The sequence below is a fragment of the Lepidochelys olivacea genome (genome assembly GCF_965140295.1).
Source record: "Lepidochelys olivacea isolate rLepOli2 genome assembly, chromosome: 1".
Taxonomy (NCBI): domain Eukaryota; kingdom Metazoa; phylum Chordata; order Testudines; family Cheloniidae; genus Lepidochelys; species Lepidochelys olivacea.
In genome coordinates this window covers 257,789,626-257,805,943 of record NC_140411.1, presented here as the reverse complement: position 1 = coordinate 257,805,943, position 16,318 = coordinate 257,789,626, and the positions used below count along the sequence as shown (strand labels likewise).

Genomic DNA, 16,318 nt, shown 5'->3' with positions numbered 1-16,318 from the left:
ATCCTATTCCCCAGACTGCCTAGAGTCCAGGGCAGAGATCGAACAAGCTGGAAGGTACTACAGAACCAATCAAAAGCCAAAACTCAGAGGCAAAGGGTTTGGTTATACTTCTGGCTTTTTGCTTGTGTTTGGAGCGTAGCAGGGAGAGTAGCATCACAGCCAGGAAGGACCCTTCTACCCTCCACATTCCCACCCATGGGAAGATTTGAAGACCTTTTGGAATTTCTAGGACAATGTCATCTCAGCAGAAATCAAAAACTCAGAAGACTTCAAGTTGCAGTCAGGCTACTGAAAGTCAGCCTAACTGCACACTTAAATCCAGATCAGAGAGGCACAATGACAATCTCCTTGGTGTGAATACAGTAGTTTGTAAAAACACCCTTGTTTATTTATTCTGATATTGTGTTTTAAGCGAGCCACTGATTCAGTGCTGCACCATCCATCAAAGACTGAGCCTGAACTCAGTTTTTGCCTCGGCAGATGCTAGCTGCTGGGAGAGGAAGTAGTGTGGTTTGCACTGGCTGTAAATGTTGGGTGGGCGGTAGAATTTATATATGACTAATTTTGTGTTTTGTTGGTTATTGTTTTATTACTCTGGGAACTGATATAGCTATTTTATTTTTGTGTATTCTGACTAATGCTCCTCTGTATGAGTTTGGGTGGTAAATATTTTCCCAAGGAACAGGCCCTCTGTGTTATATTGGAATTGGAAAAGGTTCAGAAAAGGACAACAAAAATTATGAGGAGTAAGGAATGGCTGCCATATGAGGAGAGATTAATAAGACCGGGACATTTCAGCTTGGAAAAGAGACAAACAAGGGGGGATATGTTTGAGGTCTATAAAATCATGACTGGAGTGGAGAAAGTAAATAAGGAAGTGTTATTTACTCCTTTCAGTAACACAATAACTAGGGGTTGCCAAATGAAATTAATAGGCAGCAGGTTTAAAACAAACAAAAGGAAGTATTTTTTCACACAACACGCAGTCAACCTGTGGAACTCCTTGCCAGAGGATGTTGTGAAGGCCAAGACTATAACAGAGTTAAAAAAGGAACTAGATAAATTCATGGAGGATAGGTCCATCAATGGCTACTAGCCAGGATGGTTTCCCTAGCCTCTGTTTGTCAAAAGCTGGGAATGGGCGACAAGGAATGGATCACTTGATGATTACCTGTTCTGTTCATTCCCTCTGGGACACCTGGCATTGGCCACTGTCGGAAGACAGGATACTGGGCTAGATGGACCTTTGGTCTGACCCAGTATGGCCGTTCTTATGTTCTCTGCACTAGGAGGGGTTTCCTTGGGTGGAGGCACAAGGTGCCTTTGTTGCTGAACCCAGGACCCATACCCACACCCCAGGGCTGGGTTACACTCACACCACCACCGTGAAGTAGGCCACTGCTATTACCCCCATTTTACTATGGGAAACTGAAGCACTGAGAGACTTACTGACTTTGCTAAGGTCACATAGGAAGTTTGTGGCAGGGAACTGAACCCAGATCTCCCAAGTCCTAGGCTGGTGCCAATTTTCATCTCCTAACAAGAGTTCCCTTTCTCTGTGCATATACACTTCTGCTTAGCCATAGATACGGGTGCATATTAAACAGTAATTGTTGATTGAATTTTATTATCAGGACATGTTCTGACCATGTCAATAAGGATTCCTTGAACCTGGGAGGGAATAAATCAGCACTTCAGTGTGCCTGCCAGTTGTCTGTCCTTCCCTGGCCAGCTCCCTCTATGGAGCTATATAGAAGGTTGGTAAGTCTCCCAAACTGTAAACACAGCGCTGTTCTTCCCTCCCCCCCTCCCCCTGGATTTCTCCAAACACACAGTTATTTGAATGTAGGGATACAGACAGTTAGTTAATGATTAGGGGAGGGAACATTATCAGACAGGATCAGACCCTGGGTCTATCTAGACCAGAGTCCTGTCTCAGACGCTTCAGAGCCCTGAAATATGCAGATGTGGGATAATCTGCCCCTGACAGTAGGTCTCACCCTGGCCTCTCATACTTAGAAATTGTTTTGAGCCCTGAAGCATCAGGTTTTGTATTATTTGACAAATGGTTACCTGGGGGCTATGTGACACATTCTGGGTACCACCTTGCAACATTCAAGCAGTTCAGTGCTATAATGTTATATCCCCCTTGGTTTTTTCCTGGTTCTGGAGAGTGAGGAGGGGAACACATGGCATTTGGACCCAGAGGAACTAAAAGCTCTCGAGGAGACTTCTCCATGAGACTGTGTGATTTTCTAAAAGAGAATCACCTGCTTTTATCAGAGAAGAAAATAAGAATATTAAAAAAGAAATATAAAATCTCATCCCAGATCCGCAGTGGAAAGGAAATACTTTTGTAATCAGTAACCAGTTCTACAGGACAGCTGGGACTTCCCCTGTTGCCCATCCTGGGGGGATGAATAGAGGTGCAGAGAATGGGTCACTACAGACAGACGTGGTCCATCTCGGCGCCGCCAAGAGTGTGGTTCTGAAATCTACAGCTTGAAATTTTGACTCTGCCTCTCGGGTCCTTGGGACAGCAGCTCTGTGACAGGCTCCTGGCACTGCACTCCAGCAGTGTCCTTTCTGCCACAATGGGATACGTGCCAACCCAATAGGAAAAGCAGAAATTATTCCATCAGTGGCAGCCACAATAGCACCTGACCCAAAATAGCTTCCCAGAAAGAGAGAGGCAGATTAGGTTAAACTAGCCTGAAAGAGAGCGAAACTCCAGCTGACAATTGACAGGTGTCTGTCTGTGAGGAGGGATTATAAACCGCAGGAGTGAGCTCGCTAGCAGCACTCTGAGGCAGGGCATTCGGCTGCTAACAACCTCATCTCCGCTTTTTTTTTTTCAAGCACCAGCAAATTATGGGGCTCAGTGATGACGAATGGAACCATGTCCTGGGCATCTGGGCGAAGGTGGAACCAGACCTCTCGGCCCATGGACAGGAAGTTATAATCAGGTAGGCATGAAACTGGTGATGGAAGCGTGCGAGAGAGCATGGCTCAAGCGCTTGGTGCATTGGACTTTAGGAATAATATGCTTTTGAGCATCCTTTAGAGGTGTACAGGTGAGAAAGTAAAGAGGGTGTTGTGACTCATTAGCCCTGGGGCTTTAGTTTTCTCTAGCATTTTTATGAACTGACTTCTTTCTTTATTGATCATTTCTAGGGCAGTGGGTTTCCCGTCACTATGGTTTCTGGGTCAAAAGCATTAACTTTTTAAGGTTACCCTCCCCCCGGCTCCCCCCCCAAAAAAGGTCTTGGGTTTTGTTACTCCCTTTGCCCTGATCAGCTAGCCCACTAATGAAGTTGAACTCCAGGTCCCCACTGTCAGAAGCAAAATGTTGGAGTGAGGTGGGTGTCCCTCCCGGGCCTTCCAATTCTCTGCAGTTAGTCCCTCCGGAGGTAGGGAGGGGAAACAGCATGGGAGGATACAAAAAAAGGGGTCAGGGGAAGAGATGAGAGAAAAATTGCATGTGACCAATTTTTATGGAATCTGTGATTTCATCAAATTTGCTGTGATTACCTGTGATTTCCCCCCACCAAATTCCCCCCCGCCTAATCATTTCTTTCTGTTTCCTCTTCGGTAGTCCTCTTCCAGCCTGCCACAACCTCAGGACAAACCATCTAGAAAGGTGGGAGGTAGGACCCAAGCTCTTTTTCCAAAGCCCAGCTTGAGTCTGGTCTGAGATGGGGCACTTTCCCACCCCACCCTCCTCCACTGGAGTGTGTGATTCTGAGGTTAGGGTGGGAATTCTCCCCAGGCCAAGCTCTAGGGAGGCCCCACAACACTGAGTTTTTGAGCATCTGGGGATGGAGCAGTGAGTAGCATTTCAATGACCTTGAGGTCCCCCTCCAGTGGGATGGACATGTTGGGTTTTGATTCCCCTGGGTGCCGTGTTTCAAGTCACATACACCATGAGCTTTAACAGTAAATTGAGATCCCCTTTACGTATCAGTTCTGCCTGTCCAGTTCCAGAGGTCACCAATCCCCATAGGAACATGCTAAAAAATGATGCACATAAACATGTTCTTGGTTAAGTTGCTTTGAGTGCTTTACTTGTGTTATGGTAAGGTCATCTTAACTAAAAGTGGCGCCAATGACGTTGTCGATATTTTAAGAAGGGACTGCTACCAGATTTCTCCCTTAGCCGGTGCTAAATCCCATATACCAGAGGTATGGCGTATACTTGCAAGGGGAGGACGTGGGGCAGATGACTGGAGAATCTATCGGTCTGCTTCCCCTCTTTGAATGAGAATGTTTTCTTTTAAGCATAGCTAAGGAGGGGAGCAACATTGCTTGGCAAATCCATACTCAGCGCCCTTCACTGGAAAGGTCTATACTCTGCTCTTGAAAAATATCCTGAGTGTAGTATTCTTGTATGACAATTTTTGGTTCTGGTAGCAGCCACAGTATGTTAGACGCTTTCCAAACAGAAAAGAAGGAATTGTCCTTGTTCCAAAGAGCTCACAACCGAAAAGACAGACAGAGGGAGGGTAGGGGAAATGAATACAGCATAAACAATAAGAAAAGCCAGCCATGGTGGTGTATAGCCACATCTTGGCAATACAGTGTTTTAATAACATAATGGGGAAGAAGTGCAAGGGGTGTTTGTTTTTTGCATAACATACATAGATTATCCCTCACTACCCCAAGACCTAATCAGCCAGCTGGTTTCTTGTAGGATCAAGAGGGATTTGAATACAGGGAGGCCTTGCAGACGTCTGTTGGCATAGTAGTGTGTTCAGCTTGTGCTAAGGGAAAGAGCTTGTAGGTAGATATCATCCCCTGGGAATATTTTTGGAAAATATTTGACACTTGATGCAGCTGGATGCATTTCAAGCAAAACAAAAATTGCTCGTCAGAGGTATTTTTAGGAGTCCAAAAGATATATCATCTTTGGCAGGCATAATTTAGCCATAGCCAGGCAGAGGGTGAAGGGAGATCCATCAGAAGCATAGAACAATCATAACTTTTCTTCCAATTTAGCAGTGGCATTTTAACAAGGCTAATTGGTCCTGATAGGCTCCTTACATTGCACTGGGTGGAGAGTGTGTCTGCAACAAATTGCTTCGCTTATAAACTACAATAGCATATAGTTCAAATGATACTAAACGAAGCAATTTGTTGCATGTCCTTCCCTAAGAGATACCTCTGTGCCAGTCATTTCTTTCTGAAACCAACCAGGTCGTGAGGAGGAAACAAACAAGAAGGAAAAGACCCATCTTGATACATGTAGTACCTGATAAAGGACAAAATTGACACAGAAATCCTTTGTTCTGGTAACACTGGTGCCTTCTTAAATGAAAGCCCTTTAAAGAATGGTCACCCACATAAAGAATCTTTTTGCTACAAGGCTGTTCCTATTATCCATATACTCGGGGTGTTTGTCAATTTAATCTAATATAATGATGTCGTAAGACTGAGAATCTGGCACGAGACTGAATGGCCCATAGAAGCAGAATTCCCTTCTTACTGCCCTCTAAGGGGTCTCTAGTTAAAGGTGGAGGGACTGACATACCTGCTACTGGCCAATAGCATCATTCCACATGGCAGTGAAACCTGGTGGCCATCACGTTGTGAAAGATGGTTTGGTGGTGAAGGCACTGGACTCAAGAGATGTGGGTTCAATTTCTGGCTGTTCCACAGACTCTTCGGGCAAGTCATGTAACCTCTCTGTGCCTCTTTTCCCCATGTATAAAATAAGGATACCAATAATTTTTTGCCTTTTCTTTATTTGCCTTGTTTATTTGGAGTGTATGATCTTCAGACCAGGGACGGCCTCTTTGCCTGTGTCTGTACAGTACCTAGCTCAATGGAGCCTGATCTTGGTGCTACTGTGACACAAATGATACATACTTATTACGTACGATATGAATAAATAATAGCAATGTGAGCCAGTATTCCCCTTTCATTGTCACTGTAGAGCGTGGGGCAAAAGTGATGTTTCCTTCAGGACTGGCTGCCTGCGGTATCTGTCTCCAACCCCCAGTAAATTCAGCAGGGGAGGAATGGTGACAGGTCTGGTTTTTAACCACCTTCCCACCGTCTCCATTTCAGGAAACAGAGCTCCTGTTTGTAGCTTTGGATGGTGTGGGAAACTTGCCGGCCCTGGGATGGCTGCAGACCTTGTGCTCCTCCAGCTCTTGTTACCCAGTTGCTCCCCATTCTCTAACAGTGCACAGTGGCAGAACCGTGCTGTCAGGTATCAGGCTTAGCTGATGGATGAGTGAGAGAAGCGGTAGGAATTAACACACACTCTCTGCCATGGTGTTGGGAGTGCTGACTGCTGTCTGCACACACACAGGACTCTGGCACAGCATCTACACCTCTCTGTCGGAAGGCTTTTGGTAGCACCTTTGACCATTCTATTTAAGTGCTGTACATGGCTCCCCTGGGTGGGAGGGAGGGGAGAGAGAGATGTCTAATATTGTTCCCTCCTGGTCAATTTAAGAGCAGCGCTGATGGGCTCAGATGGGAACTCAGATTTTAATGGCTGTAATGCCTCATGAAGCAGAGCTTGAAGAAGCAGCCAAGGCATTAAATTGTGTGAATCCTCAGAGCTCCATGGCAGGTGAGGGAAGAAGGGATTTCTCAGACAAATGTCAGTCACTCCTTCGTGTCCTGGCTGGCCCTGTACTCCTACCCTGATCCTAATACGCTGGTACAATCCCAGGTGACTGGTGCCAAAGGGCTAAACAGCTGTGAAAAACAAGTAAGATGGGCACCTGCTCTGTGACATCATTTGAAAATGTTAAGTGCACTGCCTGCCTGCCTCTCATGAAGAGAGATGGAGAAGGCTGGGATCGGTCATCTTAGAAAGGAGACAAATATGAGGGAACAGGATTAAATGTTAAAAAATGATGCTTGGTCCAGGGGAGGAGCTTCTGTTCTCCCTGTCTCATAACACAAGAACAAGGGGATGTGCAATGAAATGTAAAACCATTACATTCAAAGTGGATAGAAGGAAATACTTTTCCACACAATGTGTAATTAGACTGTGGAACTCACTGCCACAGGATGTTGTTGAGGCTAAGAACTTAGCAAAATTCCAAAAAGGATTAGGTATTTATGTGGACAACAAGAATAGCCTGAGTTGTCATAGTTATTACTGAAAACTTGGAAAGGATCTAAAACTTCTTACTTCAAGGCACAGGTGCTGGAATTAGGAGTACCGGGGGTGCTGCCGCACCCACTAGCTTGAAGTGGTTTCCATCATATCAGGGTTTACAGTTTGGTTCAATGGCGCTCAGTGCCCCCACTATACAAACTGTTCCAGTGCCCCTGCTTCAAGTGTCAGACTAATCTCAAACAATTGAAGGCCAGGATGAGACTTTCATGGGAGGCAAATCCCACATCTGCTTTCTTATGAGGTTCTTATACCTTCCTGTGAAGTATCTGGTTCTGGCCACTGTCTAAGGGTATGCCTACACTGCAATCGGCGGTGTGATTGCAGTGTGCATAGGGATACCCAATCTCTAGCTAGCTTGGATACCAGAGCAGCAAAGCCACAGTTGCAAGCCTACCAAGAACCCTGGTTAATTACTTGGATGGCTAGCCCATGCTGATGTCTGTTCTGCCTCAGCTTCACTGCTCCAGTAAACAGTCCAGCTAGATTAAAGCTAGCCTGGGTTTGTCTACTCGAGCTGCAATCATACTGCAGTGTAGAGATCGGTTTGATGCTGAAGTAGATGGACATTGGGTTTGATCAAGTCTGGCAATTCCTGTTTTTTTCCCCATCCCACCTTTGCACCTCATGGGTTCCCTGCCTCTGTTCACAGACTCTTTCAGCTTCACCCCGAGACCCAGGAACGCTTTGCCAAGTTCAAAACCCTGACAACGATCGATGCGCTGAAGAGCTCAGAAGAAGTGAAGAAGCACGGTACCACCGTCCTTACCGCCCTGGGCAGGATCCTGAAGCAGAAGAACAATCATGAACAGGAGCTGAAGCCACTGGCAGAGAGCCATGCCACCAAGCATAAAATCCCTGTCAACTACTTGGAGGTATGGGAATTGGAGAGGGTTTCTCGGGTGAGAGGGGTTGAGTGTGTGTAGAGAATGTGGGCTTGAGTGGGAGGACGGATTGCACCTCTGCTCACTGATATCTAGTTGGACCTGTATGAGCTCAGTGTGATGTAGGAGGCCACTGTAATATTGGAAGGCTCAGCTCCTGGGGTGTGAGTCCCCATGTTTACATTGCTCACACGCAACCCTTAACAATAACAAACCAGTGTGTGCAGCGGCAGCACCCGTGGAAACCAGATCATATTAGAACAGTGAGTGACAGCACCCAAGATACTTCTTTGTATTACAGCAGCATCTGGAGGCCACAGTGAAGATCGGAGATCTATTGTGCTAGGCACTATACAAACACAGAGGGAGAGTTTACAGTGTAAATGGACAAGGCAGACAAAGGATGGGAGGGGAAGTGACTTTCCCAGGATCACGAAACAGGTCACTGACAGATCCAGGGCTAGAACCCAGGTGTCTCCGAAGTCCCAGCCTAGTGCTTTATAGGCCACGATGCCTCTCAAATGGCTGAGGGAAGGACTACTGAATTCAGTCCTAGGACTTGCCTATGCAAACACTTAATTTGTGGCCAGCTGGAGTGTAAATCTATCTTGCAGTAGCTTACCACGCACTAAGTGCCTGTATGCACCCTGCTGCCATGCACCAAAAGCTCCCTGATGCACTTTGATCTACTCCCATTTCAAAGCGGGGTAGATCAAAGCGCACTAAAGAACTTTTAGTGTGCGGCACCTGGGTCCACATGGACACTCAGTGCACAGCAGGATTGTGCGGGGTAGATTTACACCCCTGCTTGCCACGAGCTAAGTGTTTGTGTAGACAACCCCTATCTGCAAATAATTATTTACTGAAAGGTCCCTACTGTGAGTGATGCTTACCTGTCCCTTTTCCTTTCCCTCCCCCCTCTCCTTCTTGACAGTTCATTTGTGAAATCATTGTCAAGGTCATTGCTGAGAAGCATCCCTCGGACTTTGGGGCCGATTCCCAGGCTGCGATGAAGAAGGCCCTGGAGCTGTTCCGAAATGATATGGCCAGCAAGTACAAGGAGTTCGGTTTCCATGGCTAGCGTGCACATCAGGCGACACCTCCATGGAGGCCCAGCAGTGCATCTTAGAATAGCTTCCTAAGCCCCGGTTTGGGTGCCTCTTAAGTGACCATCCAAAGAGTGAGGGGGCGCTTTTGATTAGAGCAGTGTTCAGTCTCTCACCAAAGAGAGGTGCTCACGGTGATATCTGGCTTCACCTAGAGGAGAAATCTGTTTTCTTAGCAAAATAATGTATTTGTTCATTACGGAATGACCTGAGACCTTCTCCCCTGAGCTCGGCCCCAAAGACCCCATCTCATAGCAGAGCCAGAGAGTAGGAGAATGTTTAAGAATAGATGTCTGAGAATGTGTGTGGGAAGGAGAAACTGGGCTTGAACTAAGAACTCTCCTGCCCGCTGCTAGAATTGACACCACAGCTGGCACTGAGGGACAGCCTTGGCCAAGGTCTCCAAAAGGAACTAGGAGTTTTAGGTGCCCAACCAGAGATGCCATAAATGGGCCTGATTGTCAGGAAGTGCTGAGCTCCTGCCCTCTGAAAATCAGGCCTCCGTAAGGTGTCACAGTAACTAGTTTGGAAGAACTTAGCAGCCTCACATGAGCCACCAAAGGAGTGAATGGGCTGTGGGGAGTGTCCCACCTCCCCCTAAGAGGGGGTGACAGTCTCTCAAGAGCAGGGATGAGACATGTTAGCAGGTTAGAGGGGAGCTCGTATTGCTACCAATGGTATTATGCCAATTCTGGGGATAAGCACAGCCCTTCAGCTTCTGGGGGCTGGCAAGTGTGTCACTAGTTGCTAAACTCTCATTAGCAAAAGCTCTCAAGAGAAAGTGTAGGACTCCCTTGATCCCCAGCAGCTGCTGCTACGCATTTGAATTTCCATCGCACTGGGTTGTGAATAGTGTGTTTCACAGTAAATAAATATGCTTAATGTACCGGAGTCTGTGTCTGCTTCTTACGTTTGAGAAGTGCCTAGGTGAGAAGCAGGGGAGGTGGGAAAAAGAGAGAGTAGCAAACACCCAACATTTCCTCTCTGTGACAATCACAGGCCATTGCCCCTGTGGTACCAGTCTACGTCTTGAGATGCACTTGGAGTCTGTATGCTTTAGTGGAAATCAAGCTGCCCTGTGGAGGAATAAAAGCCCCTTATATTTGTGTATGGGGGAGACACCCTCAGCTTTGTCATTGCTCAAATACCAGCACAGATTCACAGGCTTATCGGCCTTTAAAACTCCACCTCAGCTGAATTCTGGGTCCCTGACTGCGCTGTGTGGTTTTCTTGACCAAACTCTGTGGCCACTGCTGGGCTGGAGATTCTCCTTGGCCCAGCACGGGTTCTTCCTTTCACAGATGCTCAGCTGGTGCTACTTCTGCAGAGAACTGAAGGTGACACTGTACTCTACTTTCTAACGGCAGCACATTTCTTATGTAAACCGAAACATGGCAACAAAAGAAATGCAACTTCTAGCTCAAGAGGGTAATAGGGGGCTGCAGCTGGCAGGCACGTGGTTAAAACCTGCAATGGAAGGAGGACAGGCCAGTGGTTAGCCTAAGACTTGGAAGATCCGAGTGCAATTCCCTGCTCTGCCACAGAATTCCTGTGTGTCCTTGGGCAAGTCGCTTAGTTTCGCTGTGTCTCGAGATAGTAGTATTTCCCTACCTCAGAGCTGTTCAAATATGCTGAAGATAGCGAGAGGCTCAGTATGATAGTAATAGGGGCTCTAAATACTTCAGAGCGCATTCCCTACTTCAGTGTGAGTGAAATCAGCAGTGACTAAGCCCCCAGTTTCCTTAAAATACAGAAGACTAGCTGAGGTGGTCCTGCTCCTTCTCCATTCAGCTCAGAGGTCCAAAAACCCTCTGCCACTCAGAGGAGAATAGGGGTAAAGTCCTTGATGGAACAGGGAGTATTTCTTACTTTGCTCCCTTTATAAATCCCCACCACTCCAGTTTTGGTCATGATCAGCATTCTCTGGGAACTCAACCTTTCAGAATCTGGCATTGTTAACTAGCTGGAAGGGTCACTGAACTCCCTCTTGCCACCTAGATGAGGTTACAGTCTACTTGGTCCTTGTCTCAGTCAGACCACTAGCAGCTTGCGCATTCTGGCTCAGGGTATAGCAGCTGCTGCAGGAAGAGCAGCATATTAAATATGGGCCTAGGATTGTCAGCTGAACACAACAGGATTCCCTGCCAGCGACAACAGCCGCTGCTTTTGGCTATAAAGCTAGGCTTGGTGGGGAGCTAAATTCTGCAGCTATGGCAGCTGCTTATGTCAGTCCAAGTGGGCCAGCAGCCATCTATGGCTATGTTCATTTAGGGCAGTGTAATGGAGGAGTGGGGCTTGCTGCTGGCTGTGTTGTGTCTGACTACTTGCTGCATACTCAGCATAAGCTGCAGTTCTATTGGGTGAGGTGAGTCTCTACCCTCCCCAGCCAAGCTAGTAGGGAACAATGCTAAGCTCACCTCAGTCGTGTCCTATTGGTTTGGCAGAAAGCCAGTCACCCATTTGTCTGTAGTATGGTAGCATGGAAGCACCCCCAGCTGGTGAGCAGGGCTGTGTTGGGCTGGGCACTGTACAGATAAGACAGTCCCAGCCCCACAGTGTTCACTACCTAGGATTTTGGACAGGCTAAGGTGGTAGCTTTCGCTTTAAATCCTATCCAGCATGCCGATTGCTGGGCCTCACTCACCCACCACATGGCCAGTCCTCTTGCTTCGTGGATTTCCCCCTCCAGTAACTGGTAGCACTGGCGTGCACGTTAGTGACTAAATGCTGCGATGTTGATCACTGGCTCGTTGCAGGCGAGGATGGAGATGGTTAATTATGTTATAGGGCGAGAACAATAAAACACCTCTCGTGGGCACTGTAACCGGCTTTGTCCCACCAGGTGCAGCTGATGTGAGGAACAGTGCCTAGAACATCAGTCATTTCTTCAGCCCAAACACCCAAACCCTCATCCATTTGAGGATATTTGAACATGCTGAGACTGCCTGGGGTCTGGGCAATGTCCCAAGAGCACAGAGTCTGCACCATGGTTGTTGCTAGACTAAAGGGTGCCACCCCAGTGCTCTGTACCCAGTGCAAAGTGATGTAAAACGCTGCCAGCTCAGCATAGTTACAGGTTATGGTCACTTGCCTTGGACGTGGAGAATCCAGCCAGAGGCTATAGGGGACTGGCAGAGGGGTGCATGTGTCCGTCCTAGAAGTGACAAAGTAAATGGAAAGAGAAGTCCAGGTCAGACTTGTCTCACAAAGGCTTATAAATGTGTCTAGCCGAGCATGTGTGAGAAGAGAGAGCCATGCAGGCCCGTTTGTTAGCACATAAATTCACTCCCGGCCTCTGTGACCCTAATCATGGCAGGGTCCATCTCTCAGTCCTGTGACTTGCATATAATCCCTTTGCAAATGTCAGCAAAGGTGACTTTGTGGCTTTTTAAAGAGCTGTTTTATAGACGCTTGGCTGAGTTGCACCAAGGTCCTTCCCCAGCTTGGCTGCTCTCACTCCATAAAGATACAAGCAAAACAAGCATCTTCTGCCACCCCAGGAAGCACTGAAGCTGCCTTTTGTAGCAAACAGAGGCACCTCCCTGGTATGTCGTGCAGTCCAGGCTCTTGCATGTGTCCACAAGCACTACGGTGATTTCCAGCACAATAGCCATGCATTCAAACTACGGTGCATGTTCGGGTCATGGTGATCAGCCATAGCTGTGCCTCATCTCCCTCATCCAAACGATCCTGCTGCCTCAGCTCTTGCTGGGGCAAATGGAGATTTCGTAGCACCAAGTGTTGCACTAGTTGGTGATGGATTGTTTCCGAGACTGTTTGTTTTCCCCGGGAAGCGCAATACAAATATAGCATGCGGGGGCCCTGCTCTAATATTACAGCCTTGTTGTGGCCCGGTCACACACTGAATCAATTGAATAGTCTGGGCTGGAAGACCTCTTAGCTTCTAGTTCTGGTGTTTTCTCTATGCCTCCTTGTTTATCTGAACAGCAGCTCCGTGGGCTGACAGTGGTATTTGTTTGGAACTCCTAGTGCGAGAACGGGAACCTCATTTACTCTGTCCCTTTCTCATCTGCTCCACCCCCCACCCCCTTCCAAATTCCACAGTAGATTCTCCCACAATCCCACCGTAGGCGTGGAAAATTACTGGTGTTGACATCATGCTAACGCAGTGGGGGGGGGCTCTGCCTTGGGCCTACGTGAGAGCAGTCCCGTCCTGCAGGCTCTTGGTGAGCTCTTGGGTTATCGAGAGAGTAGCTGATATGTCAGAATGGTTCTGTCTCTTCTCACTCACCCCCTCCGCTGGATGAACATATACAGGAATAGTCAAGCTACTCAGAGGAAACCCTTTGGGGGATGCAGGATGTCACGTATTTACTGGGAGCGGGCAGAGAAGGGGGAAAACTAAATGGGACAGAAAGAGTGAAGGTAAAGCACAGCTGGAAAGAAAAGAAAACTGCAGAAATTGCTACCAATGGGCTATCAAGCCAGGTCTCTTCCCTTGGACAATAGCTAGTTCCATGAGCTTCAAAAAGTTGCTCATAATTTTTCACTGCTTTACAGTGGGCAGGAGGGGAGGAACATGTCCTGATCCCACTGATGATTCATTTATGATCTGTTGCAGGGAGCTATTGAGACCGTTTAGTATGGCTACTCTCACTTCAGCAGCTAGTCTTCTTATTACCCTTGTAAAAAAAAATCTTATATGCTTTTTGTCTCTATATTGTCATGTGTCAGTAAGTTCCACAGGTTAATCATAGCACATCAAGTTTAAACTGCTCATCCTCACTTTTCTGCTCTTACATAATTCTTCTGTGTCCAACATCTCAGACCTACTCAACTTATTGTAAGCTCTTCTCCCGGCCCTTCCCTGGTCTGTCAAAAAAGGCAGGCTTGACACCGGCTTGGTCTCCTTCCATTCTTGTCCCTATGACTTTTTCTATGCTCCCTCTGTAAATGAAATGACCTCCTAGTCCCAGTTCATGAAGCCACCAGATGCACATTCATAGATTAAAAAAATCCTTAACATGGTTCCTCCTGTGGTTTTCCAGCACATTCTTCCTAGGTCTGTTTTAGATTGCTGTCTGTCTGTGCATCTTGTCTGGGATGGAGCACGTTATGAGTATTTAATTAATGATAAGGTATTCTGGTTTATTATCTATTTTGAATCCATTGTTTTTTAAATCGGAGTACCCATCTGTTATTGAAGCATGACTTAGTAAATGGGCACACCTGCTTAGCCTTCTTCCTGCTATTCATTATATTATTGCTGTCTCATTTAGATCTAGGACGCTTCACTTCCTGCAGAGAACGACTTGGGCAGTAGTCCCATGTGCTCTTAAACAATTCCATCCCCGAGGTGGTCACCTTTAATTGGTAGATGAGACGATTCCTGTATCCAGCTGTGCAGCTACTCCAGTGATCCGGTATAGCTAACCAGACAGATTACAGATGCTGTCTGTAGGTATATCTACACTTCAAGTTGTGTAATTTCCAGCTCAAGGAGATCGATTCATGCTAACTCTGATTGAGCTAGTGCATTAAAAATTAGTGAGGGGCTAGAGGCCCCAAAATCTGTAGGCGGCACATTCGCGACGCTAGGTATGTAATCAGGTGGCTGCCGTTACAGCGACATACTGAAAATAGTGTTAGCTCATCAGAGCTAGTGCAGGGATAACTCCTGGAGCTGGAAATGACACCTCCAGCTTGAAGTTTAGATTAGATGACAGAGTGTGGTTAAGAGCTTTGGGTTTAGTTTGGAAGAAAAGGCTCTGGAGACATACGCACTATTATCCTTAGAACTCTGTATAGTGGCTTAGTCTTCTCCTTCCCAAAGAAAAAGCCCTGGCCTGCAAAGAAAATGGCCACAGGTGCTGTGAACATCAGTGGCAGGCCAAAGCAGAACACTCCAAGCCCCTGGAGTCACTAAGCTAGAGATTTATATATACAAACAGAGAGAAGGGAGCAGCCTATCTTTTGAGGGCACAGCGGGTGCCAGCCATCTGGGGTACAATTAGGAATCACCTTTTCACTCAGATCCATTTGCTTTGCATTTAGCCTCCGCATAAGGTGCTATGGATTCTGGTGGGAGCTTTTAGGCTACCATCAGCCATGCCCCGAGCTATCAGTGCACAGCGTTCCTGCTGTCAGACTGAACTATACCTGCTGGGATTTGGACAAAAAGCCACTGGCTTGAGACGACTCAACATACTCCACTTGCAATGTAACAGAAAATGGAAACCAGGCCTTTGTGTGTTAACTTACCGAACCCCGAGTCCCCAGTAGTGGTCCCTTTTGTGGCAACGGCTGTGATCTCTTTAAAGCACCAACACTTCAAATCACAGTTCCCAGCAGCAGGGGTAGAGAGTAAGGTATCAATGGGAGCAAGTAAAAAAAAAAAAAATTGACATCCCTCCCCCACCCCCATGCTGGTATCCATCCTGGTTGGCAGTGGTTAGTAGACCCTGCCACTTGAGGGCATGACTTGGTCTCTGGCTTTAGTGTGTTATGGCTATGGGGAAGGGAGGCTGGATTTCCTGGAGAAATTGTGCTGTGATTTGTATGCCTGCGTCATTCTCCTTTATTTATCCCCAGGGAGAGGGAGATGGTCCTATCCCACTGACTAGATCTACATTCACAAAGACATCATGACTAAATCCACATGGCATGACTGCCAGACTGAACTCTGATTTAACAGCAGTGCACTCATTTTCAGATCAGCAGTTTGGCCTTACAGGTGAGCTTTAAACAGCATGGGGAGGGTGCATACATATGGTGGGGAACAGAAGGGTCTTGGACAGCCTGCTTTATAGGAGAACTAGCTTCAATTTTCACAACCTCTTATCTAACTCTGTATAGTGCTGTAGCAATATTATTAGTGTGAGCTATGCACGAGTGTAAGGAGTCCAGTAAAGGCAACAAAAGCAAGCTGCTCTCTCTCCTGGCACAATATATGTAACAACCAGGATATCATGGAGGCCCCGTAGGAGCTCCATAGATAAGGTTGTGTAGAGATTTCGGTTTAAAGCAGGACTAAAGTCCATTTGTTTTGAATTTCAGCTTAGGTGCTGATGCTCAGTTACTCAGTTCCTGCGGGTACAGAGGATAGGGCAGGAATGGGGGTAGGGAAGGAGAAAAGGGGCTTTGAGTTAGGTTTGTGCTCCCTGTGTTGTGGGATAGCCAACGGCCTGCCTGCTCTCCAATGCAAGCTAGAGCAGCCGCAGGGCTGCTCTTAC

At 47.0% G+C, this 16,318-nt stretch overlaps 2 protein-coding genes across 4 annotated transcripts in view; one reads left to right on the top strand and one right to left on the bottom strand.

Moving 5' to 3' along the window:
- LOC311532193 (apolipoprotein L6-like) overlaps positions 1 to 16,318 on the bottom strand; it is a 59,263-nt gene that overhangs the window by 27,788 nt on the left and 15,157 nt on the right. The window lies entirely within an intron of this gene.
- On the top strand, positions 2,866 to 9,952 carry MB (myoglobin). Its single transcript, XM_084614756.1, has 3 exons — positions 2,866 to 2,966; positions 7,788 to 8,010; positions 8,954 to 9,952. Exons 1-3 carry the CDS (start codon positions 2,872 to 2,874, stop codon positions 9,098 to 9,100), a joined length of 465 nt encoding a protein of 154 aa, XP_084470882.1. The 5' UTR covers positions 2,866 to 2,871; the 3' UTR covers positions 9,101 to 9,952.